The sequence below is a fragment of the Saimiri boliviensis genome, chromosome 5 (genome assembly GCF_048565385.1).
Source record: "Saimiri boliviensis isolate mSaiBol1 chromosome 5, mSaiBol1.pri, whole genome shotgun sequence".
NCBI lineage: Eukaryota > Metazoa > Chordata > Mammalia > Primates > Cebidae > Saimiri > Saimiri boliviensis.
The window spans coordinates 34,125,824-34,140,716 of record NC_133453.1 but is presented as its reverse complement, the minus strand read 5'-3'; the positions used below and the strand labels follow the sequence as shown (position 1 = coordinate 34,140,716).

The 14,893-nt window shown below is 37.8% G+C and overlaps 1 protein-coding gene across 4 annotated transcripts in view; it reads left to right on the top strand.

Moving 5' to 3' along the window:
* ADAM23 (ADAM metallopeptidase domain 23) overlaps positions 1-14,893 on the top strand; it is a 167,295-nt gene that overhangs the window by 73,721 nt on the left and 78,681 nt on the right. For all 4 annotated transcript variants that reach the window (XM_003925736.4, XM_074399167.1, XM_074399168.1 and 1 more), the window contains exon 4: positions 7,298-7,361. In XM_003925736.4, the coding sequence (XP_003925785.2) occupies positions 7,298-7,361 (64 nt within the window). The remainder of the gene's footprint in view (positions 1-7,297; positions 7,362-14,893) is intronic.

Genomic DNA, 14,893 nt, shown 5'->3' with positions numbered 1-14,893 from the left:
TTTTCACGCACTTAATATATCATTGCTACACGCTTAAATCCCAGCCTCTCCATGTCCTCAATCTTTTAACGTAGCTTTAAAGTTTTACTGTATTGTTTATATTCAAAGGAGTATATATTTTTTAGCTGAAACAATTTTTGGTATAAAAACTATTTTAGGTGGTATAAGTCTAATTTTTTCTTAAAACTTTAGAAAAGTAATGATTGAAAAATTGTTATACTTTTCAAGTCTTCTGTTTGCAAAAAGAAAAGCAATATAAGAGCAAGCATAATCATAGGTTACAAGCTTATGTTTATATGCATGTGTTGAGTTTAAATTCTGTGTCTTTATTACCACATACAGTAATTATCTAGTGAATTTAAAATATGTTTATAAAAGGACAAAACAAAGAAGCTTCTAATAGAAAGAGGGAGCGGGCATGGTGTTTTACTGTGGCTTCATGGAGCCTTGGGCATAACAATGTCACTATGGTCGAGGCTCCATGAAGTTGAGGGTCCCAGAAGGACAGCATTGGTTATTATTAAATGAATGTAATGTGGACCTGGCAGGAAGGGGCGGTAGGATACTTCCTGGATGAATGTCAGCGCTCATTTGGGTGTGATTAGGGTTCCCAATTCTGAGAAGTTAAGCGCTGTCAAGATGAAGATAATCAGATGACAGATTTTGCATGAGAAATATGGGCATTTGTGGTACTCCTTTTGTAGATATCATTTAATTTTTTACTCTTTGTTTAACTTCTGTTCCAGTCCCAATTTGAACACATATGGAAGTAATTTACATGTTTTACTACTGAGAATTGAATTAGGGTACAGTATTTGTGCTACTGTTTACTTAGGAACAAAGACATTGTATGGCAAGGTGCGTGGCCAGTCACCACCTGACAAGTTCAGTGTCTTGCAGTGAACATGATCTCATAGCTTCCTGACTTCCATATCTTATACTGCTGACTCCTATTCCCCAGATCTACCTACTGATGTTACGCACTGAGAGAGAGAACCTCAGGCACCTACTCAAGGCCTTCCCAAAACAGTGGCTGTGTTAGACTGTTTTCACACTGCTAATAAAGACATACTCAAGACTGGGTAATTTATAAAGAAAAAGAGGCTCAGTGGACTCACAGTTCCATGTGGCTGGGGAGACCTCACAATCATGGTGAAAGGTGAAAGGCATGTCTTATATGATGGCATACAAGAGAGAATGCAAGCCAAGTGGAAGAGGTTTCCCCTTATAAAACCATCAGATCTTGTGAGACTTACTCACTTTCATTAGAACAGAATCAGAAAAAACCGCCCCCATGATTCAGTTATGTCCCACTGGGTTCCTCCCACAACCTGTGGGAATTATGGGAGCTATAATTCAAGATGAGATTTGGGGGGTGACACAGCCAAGTCATATCAGTGGCCATGTGAAACATGACAGACCCAAAAGCAACTGGAGAAGAAGACATACTCACAGACTGCTTGCTTACTAGAATCTCAGCTTTTGAGTATTTCCCACCTTGTAGATCAGCCTGACCTTCCATGTAGAACTCGATATGTGTACCTTAAATTTGGCCTTTATGTAGGGTAACCATATGCCCCAGTTTTCCCAGGATAGCCCTTCCTGATTTATGATGTATGTTGTCCTGACACAATTGTTAATATGCCTCTTTTCATTTCCAGAAATGTCCTAGTTTGGATAATATATTCTATGGCCATCCGGTTGTTAGATGTTGGTGCTTGCTACCATTCATCTAGGTTTTTTTACCTAGTTCTGCTGGTGACGGAATGCTGTGTGGGCCTCTAGATTGTTTGAGACAAGCTAGTTCTTAACAACTCACCCAGTTTCCTAGCTAGAAAAAAGCTGAGTGCTTAACACAACATTTCAGAGACTATAGATTTTAGAACTAGAAAGAACTTCTAGAGACTGGTAGTTCAACCACTTTTTACAATGAAGTAAATGATTTTAAGTCATACCAAAAAATGGTTTCCTTTGTGGTCCAATGTATATCTTTTCTAGTAGTTTTCCTCAACGCCCAAGGTCCAGTTATCCACGTTGTCTTGTTCTGAACAATTATTTTCTTTGATTAGCTTGCCTCTAAACTTTCCTGACCAGAATTGCTCCAAAGAGAAGCTTTTTTTTTTTTTTTTTTTTTTTTTTTTTTTTTTTTTTTTTTTTCTGGAGACAGAATCTCCCTTTGTCACCCAGGCTGGAGTGCAGTGGCACGACCTCAGCTAACTGCAATGTCCACCTCCCAGGTTCAAGAAATTCTCCCGCCTCAGCCTCCTGAGTAGGTGGGATTACAGACACATGCCACCACGCCTGGCTAATTTTTGTATTTTTAGTAGAGATGGGGTTTCACCATGTTGGCCAGGCTGGTTTCAAACTCCTGACCTCATGATCCGCCTGCCTCATCCTCCCAAAGTGCTGGCATTACAGGCATGAGCCATTGCACCTGGCCAGTTCTTTATTTAAAGTAAGGGATTCAAGTTATTTTCCAAAAAACTGGGATATACCCTTCTTGGTTAATAGGTTTCCTAGGTACTAAGGAATCTTGGTATCTAACTTTTCCAATTATTAGAATCCTTGGCTTCTCCATATGGAACTTTTCTGTAATTGAAGATATAAACTTTTGGAAGTTTTGATCACATGGCTATTTATGTGTCTACTTATATTAGAAACATGAATCTTGGCTTTGTGCTTTGGGAGGCTGATGCAGGTAGATCACGAGGTCAGGAGATTGAGACCATCCTGGCCAATATGGTGAAATCCTGTCTCTACTAAAAATACAAAATAATTGGCTGGGTGTGGTGGTGCATGCCTGTAGTCCCAGCTGCTTGGTAGGCTGAAGTAGGAGAATAGCTTGAACCAGGGAGGCAGAGGTTGCAGTGAGCTGAGATCACACTACTGCACTCCAGCTCAGACACAGAGTGAGACTCTGTTTCAAAACAAAACAAAACAAAACAAAACAAAAGAAATGTGAATCTGATACGTAAGGATTCCAACAAATACACACACACACACACACACACACATCTATACACAAACACACAAAACCTTCCTGAAGTAAATCTCTTTTTGTGAATTTTCAGTTCCTAAATATAATAGCAGTTCTGCTCGTATATTTGCTGATGATTGTGAAATTCTTTGAATATAAATTTCTAAACTTTTTTTTGTGATAAATCCTGCAATCAGCAATCAGGATAGTTTAGACAGTATTTCAGTAACAAACATAAAATCCGAGACTTTAACACTGTAAAATATTGTCTCTTCCCTACACTGTGGTCCAGTGCAATTTGGGCAGGTCTTTTAGGCAGTTCTTCAAATCATGATGGAAGGGTCTAGGCTGCATTCATATTTCAGTTATGCCATCTGGAGCATGTGGCTTCCAGGGTTGCCATGGAAGAGAGAGCCTAAAATCCCCTGCAGGGATTTTAATGGTCACACTAGAGGGGCAGACATCATTTCCTTCATCTCTCATTAGCCAAGATCCATTGTCTTGGCCCTAACCTAACTGCTGGAGAAGCTACAGTGTGGTCTTATCATGCCAGGAAGGGAAAAATGAAATCTCATTTGGTAGATACACAGTATTATTTCTGCCACAGTTCCCTCCATTGACCTGATTCTTGGCTCATTTGTCATGTTTCAATAGCTTTATATTCTCCTGCTCTTACATGTTCTTCATATTTTGAGTAAAATCATATTTAGTCTGATTCTAGAGTTTTTAGAGGTTTTACAACTTTGGTGGTACAGATTCACCATGAAGGTGTAGAGCAAGTGGGTTCAAGAGTTTCCTTGTTCTAGTTCTTCCACTCTCTTTCACTGGCTTTGAACTTCCATCCTACGTTTATCCATTTACTTATAAACGTCACTCTCTTTCAACAGATAATCTGCATAAGAAGCATGGGAGTAGCCACAGAATATAGCTTTTCTGTAGCTTTGGTGATTGAAAAAAGATGTTTGTTTTAGAACTTAGGACGTTCAGAGTTTTCCCACAAGTTATTAGCATCTTCAGAACCAAATACCCAATTGGCTGATCAACAAAGTAAAATGCCAGTTTATGTTTGGGTCCACAATTGCTAAATCAGTGAGTATTACCATTTCAGAACATTCTGTTTCCAACAGGAAATTGTATTAGGACTACAGAGAGCAGAGGTGGAGGAAAGGACACTCATCTTCAGGGAGATGGAGGGGTAGATTACTTGTTTCTTCTCTGCTGGGTGGGGCAGGAGACACATCACTGCACAATCAACTATTCACTTCTCCCTTTTCAGTGTTTCTTGTCCATCATCAAAAATTACATTTCAATATTGTTTCAAGACTTTTATAATTAATTAGGTTACATTTCAGTTGACATAATTCACTCTCAAGGAGATTACAAAATAATGTTTTTGAGTGAGGTGATCAGTCTTGCACATTTGTGCTGATTTTGCTTAGTTTCAATTCAAGAGTTGCATTCTTCATCCTTTTTCCAAGCCGATATAGCAGGTGTTGGTAGATGTTTGCTTACTCAGCACATATTGATTAAGGCCCTATGCATTAGGCATTATGCCAAGTGCTAGGGATACTGTGATGAGCCGAAGAATTAGTTTCAAGGGAGGCTGGCTGTGGTCAGACAGAAGGAAAGGGTGGAGTAAATGGGGACGTGTGCTATTTATAGGAAGTAGAAGAGTGGACTGGCACAGTGAGGAGGGGCATATGGTGGTATTTGCCATAGACCTCCTGAAAAGTAGCTGTTTTTCTTTAAGATTTTAAAATGCCAGAGATACTAGAAATAGGTATGTGCACGAGAAAAAAGGGGCCCTTAAAAAGAGGGAAATAGGATAATTAAAGTGACCTTTATCAGATTTGAGAATTCATGATTAGAAAGCAGTTCTCCGTCCTTCTAATTACAGACAAAATTAAAATAACATTGTTTCCAGCTCTATGACATGCTTCAATGATTGTGTGGTTGAAAATGTTGAAAATAATAAATTAACTGTAGAAAGTCACAGTTAGATGGCAGTTAGGGAGACCTCTCTGCCTCCTGGTGTTGCAGAAGCTTTCTGCAGAAGAATGGTACCATCACAAGCTCTGTCTATGTATGTCACAGTGCTGGTAGCCAGTTGAATTAACTAGCAGTGAAAGAAGTTTCTGCACCCTGTCAAATATTCCCCAAGTATACAGAGTTCAGTAGTTATCATTAGTTTTACTATCTGAGATTTTTAAAAGAAAATGAGTAGACATACCACAATTTAGTTTCAAGTGTAGAATTATCCTTCAATACACATTTGATTTGTGATTTTAATGGGAAACATGTCTAAAGTTTAAGCATTGGCTTCCTTTCTGTGTTGGAAAGGTTGTCCTTCAGCATACACGGGAAACTATGCTGGATGTACCCAGGAGGCCTCCAGTTACTCTGTTGACTGATGCTCAGCATCCCTTTGAAGCACTGTTCACTGGATCATTTTTAGAATGCATCAGATGCAGCTCTCAAAATGATGCAAAATCGTTGAGTCCTCCCATTCTTCAGTTAAAGAAGTAGTGTCACAGTTTCCTACCAAGAAAACCTACTATGAGGCTTAATTATAGAAAATCAGAATAGCAGAGTAGGGCAGGAGCTGAGGAATGTTCTGCTTCAGCCTTTCGTTTTACATAAAAGAAATAAAGACCCAAATTTAGGGCATATACCTGGCTCAGAATGGGACCTACTCCTGTCCTTCAGTTCCCATTAGGGTATACACCTGGCTCAGAGTGGGACCTATAGCTCTGACATACCATTACAGTCCTTATAACAGTACCTGTGCCATAGTAAGTGGTCAGCAAATGCGAGTTATCACTTGTCATTATTCCTAGCGATAGAGCCCAAACAGGAACTTAGATGCCCTAACAATCCAGAGCTCTTCTGGAGGCACATATTTTATATTTCCACACTGTATAGGAAGAAATATGTTTTAAGAAGTTGAGTTAAAATAAAGATAGTGACAGCCACAATACCTATTAATATGTACCTACTCAGCATACTCAGTACTCTGTACTGAGTAAGTACTAGGCTAAGTACTGCATTTCTTAGCCCAGTACTGCATAGTCTGAGCTAAGTACTGTATATTCATGATTTTTTAAAATCCTCACGGGGTTCTATGAGATTCACACTCTTGAGCATCTCCATTTGACATACAAGTTGGGAAAATTTCTCAGGGTCACACGATTAATTAATAAGGCACTGAACTAGATTTTAAACCTTGTTCGACTTCAAAGACTTTCTTAACCTTTATTTTATTATTATTTTAAATTTATTTTTCTTTCTTTCTTTTTCGTTCAGAGACAGGGTCTCTGTCTGTCACCCATGCTAGAGTGCAGTGATGCAATAATAGCTCACTGCAGGCTCAACCTTCTGGTCTTAAGCAATCCTCCCACCTCAGGCTCCCTGGTAGCTGGGACCACGGGTGCATGCCACCACACCTAGCTAATTTTTTTCAATTTTTTTAGATATGGAAGTCTTGCTATGCTGGTTCTCAAACTCTTGGCCTCAAACGATCCTTTGCCATGGACTTCCAAAGTACTGGAATTATAGGTGTGAGTCACTGTGCCTGACTCCTTACCCTTTCTTTTATACCAGGAATTGGCAAACTATTGCACACAAGCAATATCTGGCTATTCTTAACTTATACAGTCTGCAAGTTAAGAATGTTTTAAGTATTTTTTAATTGTTGAAAAAAATTAAAAGAAGGGTAACATTCCATGACATATAAAATTATGTGAAATTCCAGTTTTAGTGTCCATACAGTTTTATTGGAATATAGCCATGCTCATTTGTTTACATGTTGTCCATAGCTGTTTTTGCAATATAATAGTTGAGCTCGGTAGTTGTAGTGAAGACTGCATGGGTTGCAAAACCTAAAATATCTACTCTCCGGCCTTTATGGAAAACACTCGGTGGCCTCTGTTTTATACTCTTTCTTGGTGATTACATTTTATGACATTCCAATTGTGTAGGGCGTAATTGTGAAATTTTTATAGGATCTGTCTCCTCATGTTCCTTGCCTTTTGGTTTGTTCCATATCAATTAACATATCAATCAGATCCTGAATAGTGTGTATAAAAAGAGTTCAGCCTTAGATTGTGTCTTGTCTTTTTTTTTCTTTCATAGACTGGGGAGAGATTTGTTCCTGGATACTGTATGAGACTCTTAATGATAGCCTGTTTTTGTTTTTGTACTAACCATGGACTGCAGCTATTTGTGGTTTGCATGCATCTCACGTTCCTTTATTCAGCTGATTGTTTTTAAATCTCCAAGTGTCTTAGATGCAGAAATCACTCTATTTTCTTTTCTTTGTAGTGGTTTGTTGTCTTCTGATTATGTGGAGATTCACTACGAAAATGGGAAACCACAGTACTCTAAGGTACGGTTACCGGCGTCGGCAAGTCCTGCGGTATAAGTGTACTTACAGAGTTGATCAGTGCACACTGCATTGTTTTGATGTCTCAGTAAAATCACCTGTGCTCTTTTACAGTGATAACTGTTTTTAGTGAGGAGAAATTTATTAAAATGTGCAAATGTTTGAGGTAACATTAGATATTCAGGACAATAAGGAAATGTTTATTGTTTTGATTATAGATACAGTACCTTTTGTGATAGTATATACAGTTCCAAATCAGCACCTGAAAGTAGTCAATAAAGAAGGACCAGGTGCATGGCCATCGAATCTGGATTGGGCTGTTAGGATGACTCTTTAGTGCAAATGACTTTGCTGCCCACGAAGGGCAGAGGACAGGTGTGGGAAGTGAGATTCAGGCAGTACTTTTCCTCTAGCCTTCACAACAATTCTATGAGGTGGATGTTACTATTCCTGCTCTACTACGGAAGAAACTAAGGAAGAGAGAGGGAAAATAAGCCTGCTTAAGGCCACTGAGCGTTGAATATGAGGGTACTTGGGTATCTGGTTCCTTCATTTGGACATGAACTTTCTTTTCTTCAGGGAGAATTAATAAAGAGGAAGTGGATTAGGATTAAAGCAAGAGAGGGATGATTTGTATATAAGAAACAGTGATCTCCATTAGTCAGGGTGAAGATCCCCAGAATGGCTACAGAAAGAAATTCAGACTTTTAGGGAGTCAGCATGTGCCACGGAACCTAGCAGTGTCCTCAGCGTCCAGCTACTGGGGGCACAGAAAAGGAAACAAAGTAGGGAAACATCACTAGATTTGTTGTTTGTTTTTTTCCTAGATTGCTAACACACGTCAGCATAAAAGCAGCACCTTTCCCATGTATGGACTTGTGCAGCATAGGTAACTGGGATTTTCAGTCTGATGGCCTCTCAGCAAATATTTATAGGTGTCCTTAATTATAAATACTGCACAGGAGGCCCTGGCATTTCTCAGGCTTTATAACATTCCAATTCACAGTGGGCACATTTGTAACTGGACGTGTTTTCCAGCCTTTGAGTTTTGTGCCACAGATTAAGAACTTAACATGTATCATTCTTATTAGTTGTCAGTTCTTGCCTTAGGTTGCATTTGGGGGTTGTTGAATCTCCCTAAAAGTTAATGCTGTGGAAAGTGAGCAAAAAAGCTAAATCAAGTGCGGGAATGAGCTTCCTGGCATTTGTACAAACTGAAGCTTCTGTCAGCTGTGCCAGGAGCACTGCGGATGCTGAATCATGAGCCTGGAGTAGACGAGATTGCAGGGAACTTTATAGACTCAGCAAATGAGCCACCTTTGCAGGACAGAGAAACCTGATCCAAGCTTCTCACTAAGGCACTCAGTTACTTTTATTTTTTATTTTTTTAAGAAACAGAATAGTTAATTGGCCTCCAGAGGTCATTTGAGGTCCCAAAAGGAGGCCTTATCACTAATAAGACACTCCAAATCTGGTATCAGTTGTAACTAAAACTTAAAAGATATTTCAACTCTAGCAAAAGAAATTGTGTTCACTGCAGTTTGTTTCTGTGTTCACTGCTTTTCTGTCATTCATGACCCATTTTCTCCAAACAACTCATATACCCAAACTTATGTGCTTCATAGATAATGAATTAACTATCTCTTGTTTATATGTCTATATTTATGTACATCAAGAAAATCCAAGATGATATGGTACACACTATTTTGTATCAGGATTTTTAAAATGTAACAAATTTTAAAACATTTTAGCATGTATTAAGTAATCTTCTAAACCTTTAATTTTTAAAAACTTCATAGTATTATTTCTAATTCATTTGTTATAATTTGTTTAAAAATGCCATGGTGATAGACATTTTGACTGTTTCCTATCTTTCACTATATGAATAACTTCAAGGAAAGGACTTCCAGATGCATTTTGAATACATCCCTTATAATTGCCTCAGGATTAATTCTGAGAAAGGAATTTTCTGGGTCAAAGAGTTGGTACAATTTTTTTACATTCTCGAATATATTAACATTTTTTCTTTCTGAAAGTTTGTATAAATTCATACTCTTACCACCATTACATATATATGTACACACACACACACACACACACGTCACATATGTGTATATATATATATACACACATATATATATGCACATATATGTGTATATATTTTAAAGCATTTCTAAATAAACTTCCTGAAGATTGTCTTTTATGCTGTTTCAGAAAATCTTTGTACAGAGTACCAGAAAAGGAAATTAATATGTAAGAATGGCTAGGTTAAATGTATTTTCACATATAATGCAGACTTTTTTCCCCAAAAAATCTCAAACTATTTAGACAAAAGTACATGCATACAATGTACACACACACATAGACACACAGTAATATCCACATAGCTAAAGAACAGTCTATTTGGCTGTGAAGTTAAATATCAATGTGGACATGACATTGGCAGTATCCCAGGAATTAGTTGCAACCATACTTTGAAAAGAGGATTGTCTAGCTTTTCCCATTTCACCACTACCAAGCCCCTCCTCATTCCTATTTCTCACTAAGAAAAGATTAATGTCTTGGCTTTTACTTTTATTGCATGGAAGTGGGTTAAAAGTGCATCTTTCCATGTGAAGTAAATTTAGGAGCTGGAGAGGTCAAAAAGAAGCATGTAATATAAATGCTAGGTATCAGTCCATGGATAAGGAAGAACTTTTGTTCTGCACTTGATGGAGCAATAGCTTTTGTTTAAGTTCCTGCCAGTGCTTTGCACATAATGTATAATAAAACTATTTGGTTGATTTTTTTTTTACTATTTTAAAAAGTAATTTATTTACTTTTTTGTTTAAATAAATTTATTGGAATGTAACATATATCATAAAGCATATAATTGTTTTTAGTAGATCTGCAGAATTGTGCATCAACATAATGTAATTTTAGAATATTTTTATTGCCCCATAAGGAAACCACACCACCTATTACCTATTAACAGTTGCTCCCCAATCTTTATTTCACCAGTCTTAGATAATCACTAATCTATTAATACTTCCTATCTCAATAGATTTGCCTATTCTGGACATAAATGAAATCATATAATAGGTGGGCCCTTGTGACTAGTTGCCTTTTTTGTCCCAAGCTTTAATGAGATGTAATTGAAAAACAGAAATTGCATATATTTAAGGTATATAACTTAAATTGTGTATATAGGAATTATATATATTATGCAAAACATTGTGTTGATAAATTTATACATTGTGAAATGGTCACCACACTCAAGCTAATGAACACACCCATCACCTCACATAGTTATCTTTTTTTTTGTAATGAGAACATTTAAGATCCACCCTCTTATCATATTTCAAGTACTGTATATAATACATTATTGTTAACTGCAGTCACCATACTGTCCATTAGATCTCCAGAATGCATTTGTCTTGTGTAATGGAAGCTTTGTATCCTTTGACCAACATCTCACTTCCCCTTCCCTTCAGTTCCTGGCCACCACCATTCTGCTCTCTGCTTCTATGAGTTAGATTATTTTAGATTGGACATGTAAGTGAGATCATTCAGTGTTTATCTTTCTGTGCCTGGTTTATTACACTTAGCATAATGTCCTCCAGGTAGGTCCATGTTGCCACCAATGGCAGTATTTTCTTCTTTTTTAAATATTCCTTTATACTACATTTTCTTTTTTCATTCATCTGTCAATAGACACTTGGACTGTTTTGATATCTTGGCTATTGTGAATAATGCTTGCAGCTATCATTATCTCTTTGAGATATTTTATTTCCTTTCTATTTTTAATTCTCTGAGGAACCTCCATACTGTTTTCCATAATGGCTCTTTGAATTTAAGTTCTCACCAACAGTTTACAGGGATTCCCTTTCCTCTGCCTCCTCCCCAACGCTTGTTATCTTTTGTTCTTTTAATAATAGCCATCCTGACAAGTGTGAGGTGCTAGCTCATTATGAGATGATTAGTGATGTTGAGCACCTCTTCAGGTACCTGTTGGCCATTTGTATGTCTGTATCTGTTTTGAGGTATACCTGTTCAAGTCCATTGCCCATTTTTAATGAGGTTATTTGTTTTCTTGCTGTTGAGTTGTTTGGTTTCCTTATACACTTTGTACTTTAAGTCCTTATCAGATGTATGCTTTGCAAATATTTTCTCCCATTTTGTAGGTTGTCTCTACAATCTGTTGATTGTTTCTTTTGCTGTGTAGAAGTTTTTTAGTTTGATGTAGTCCTACTTGTCTATTTGTGCTTCTGTTGGCATGCTTTTGATCATGACCAAAAAACTGTGGCCAGGACCAGTGTCAAAAGCTTTTACTTTATTTGTTGACCAACTTTGCTGATGAGCCTATTTAAAATTAGTTGATTTTTAGCTTTTCAGTTCTTATAAAAGAATAAACATCAATAAAACACTATAAAAGTGCTTTTTAAAATGAACATTTCTGTTGTCTTTTTTTGGTGAGCTGTTAATACATATTTGTCAGTCTTACTAATACTTTGATTTCTCTTCTGCTTATAAAAGGAACTACTTCCTGACCAGCAGCATATGATGAATAGATAGATGAAGTGCCCCCATCTCAACTTCCCTCTACCTTTTTGCTGTCATTCTTAGGTGGGGAAAGTGTCTTTTCCTCGGTCTATTTTCTCACTCTTGCTTCTTCCTATTCTCTTGCTCATTTTTGCTCAGGGAAGGAAGAGCAGCTTGACTGCTGGGAAAGTATGTCTGTGTGGCCAGTTCCTCCCTCCTTTTTTTTTTCTTTGTGGGATTCACCCTCCTATAGGAAGAGCATGCTATCGCCACCTTTCTCCTCTCTGAATTGTACTGTGGCCACCCCCCGTGTATGTGTGTGTGAGAGTGTGTGTGTGTGTGTGTGTGTGTGTGTGTATGGCAGAAGTTAGGTTGTCCCATGTTGTCTCTGTTTGGGTAAGACTAGCTAACTCATGGGTGCAGCATTAGCAGGCCTATTGGATTCTCAACTAATCCTATCCTCCAGTATAGCACTATAATAAGGTGACGTTTTGATGTTTCAATTCTATGTCACTCTCTCATTTAATTTTAAACTTGGGTGTGCACCAATTCATACCCACTAGGATGGCTGTAATAAAAATGATGAACAGTAACAAGTGCTGTTGAAATTGTGGAGAAATTGGAACCCTCATACACAGCTCGTGGGAATATAAAATGTTGTGTGGCTGCTTGGAAGAACAGTGTGGCAGTTTCTCAAAAAGTTCAACAAAGAGTTACCATATCACCCAGCAGTTCTACTCCTAGGCATACACCCAAGTGAATTAAACACATATGTCTACAAAGAAACTTGTACCTAAATGTTCATTAGCATTATACATAGTAGCCAAAAGATGGAAACACCCGAAATGTCCTTCAACTGATGAAGAAATAAAGGAAATATGGCATATTCACATAGTGGAATTACTATTTAACCAGAAAAGAAATGAAGTACTGATACATACTACACCATAGATAAATCTTATAAGCATTATACCAAGTAAAATAAGCCATAAACATAGGAGCACATATTATATGATTCTGTTCATTTGAAATGCCCAGAATAGGCAAATTCATAGGAACTGAAAGTAGATTGTGGTTGCCAGGGCCTGGTGGAGTGGAGGAGAGGAAAAATGAGCAACGATTGCTAATGAGTATAGGACTTATTTCTGAGGTGATGAGACTTTTCTGGCTAGATAGTGGGGATAGCATATTCACAGAGTTGTAAATTCACAGAATTGTGAAAAAAAACAACAATAATCAATTGTATACTTAAAAAAGAGAAACTTTATGGTTTGTGAATTATATCTAAACAACAACAACAACAAAAACCCAGCTGGGGAATAAAAGTTTACTTACCTACCCTCTTCATCAAACAAGAATCCTTTAAGATTGGCCTTGTCACATATGCTCATGAATAAGCCATTCTGTTCATTCATTAAACAAATATGTTTTTACTAATATAGCATAATGTCCTTCAGGTCACCCATGTTTGGCAAATGCCAGGGTCTCCTTTTTTTAAGGCCGAATGCTATTCCATTGTGTGTGTGTATGTGTGTGTGTGTGTGTGTGTGTGTGTGTGTGTGTGTGTGTTGAAATAAGCCAGGCACTGAAAGAAAAATATTCTGTGACCTCATTTATGTGTGGAATCTTAAAAAGTCAAATATATATTTAGGCTGGTGCAAAAGCAATTGAGGTTTTTGCTATCTAAAGTAATGTCAAAATCCACAATTACTTTTGCACCAACCTAAGAGAAACAGAGAGAACAGTGGTTACCATGGGCAGGAGGTAGAAGGGTGGAAGTGGAGTGGTGGGATGGGGAGATTTAGGTCGGATGGTACAAAGTTGCAGCTATTCAGGCTGTAAGTCTATAGATGGAATGTATAGCATGAGGGCTGTGGTCATTCATATTGAATGATGGGAATTTGCTAAGAGAGTAGATTTTAGGTGCTCACACCATACGCTCACCCAAAAGGTAATTGTGAGGTAGAAATACAACATGTTAATTTGATTGACTATAGTAATAATTTCACTATGTATATCAAAATATCATGTTGTATATTTTAGATATACACAACTTTTTTTTTTTTTGAGTTGGAGACTCACTCTGTCATTCAGGCTGGAGTACAGTGGTGCAATCTTAGCTCACTGCAACCTCCTTTTCCTGGGTTCAAGTGATTCTCCCATCTGAACCTCTAAAGTATCTGGGATTACAGGTATGTGCCACCACACCCAGCTAATTTTTGTATTTTTAATAGAGACAGGATTTCACCATGTTGACCAGGCTGGTCTTGAACTCCTGACCTCAAGTGATTCACCCATCTCAGCCTCCCGAAGTACTGGGATTACAGGCATGAGCTACCGCTCCCAGCCTGATATAGACAACTTTTAAAAAACAAAAAAGGAAATATATGTGTGTATATCTATATCTATCTATCTATCTATCTATCTATCTACACACACACACACACACACACACACACACACACACACACACACATTGATTTAGCTCTTACTGTGACTTAGTTTAGGTCATAGTTTATGTTCTAGGTACTAGGTATGTATCAGTAAACCAAACAGATAAAGATCCCTGCCCTTGTGGGTCTTGTGTTCTCATCTCACTTTTATTCTTTTCTTTATCAGTATAACCACATCACCCTTTTAGAATATTTTTTGTCTTTTCCTTATCAAATCATCATCACAGCTCAGGTCAAGCTTGCTTCTAAGAGTGAAGGCTTTTTGGCAGGAGAGCATGGATTGTGGTCGGTTGCTGTGGGTCTCTGTGCACGTGGCTCCTGGCTGGGAGGTAGGGTTGATGCAGATTGGAGGAGTGAGTGTTCTGAAGACGCTGTCCAGTGTATAAGTAAGAGAGGGTGGGCTCTGCAGAAGCTCATCAGAGTCCCGCCGAGGTGCTATATTGGAGCCAGGGGTATTTTCAGACACACAAGTCTGTCTTCCCTTTTCTGAGTTTTCCCCCACTTCTTTCTGCTTCTTTTCCTTTATTTTCTTCATTACCTCTTCCTTCAGTAATATTTTAA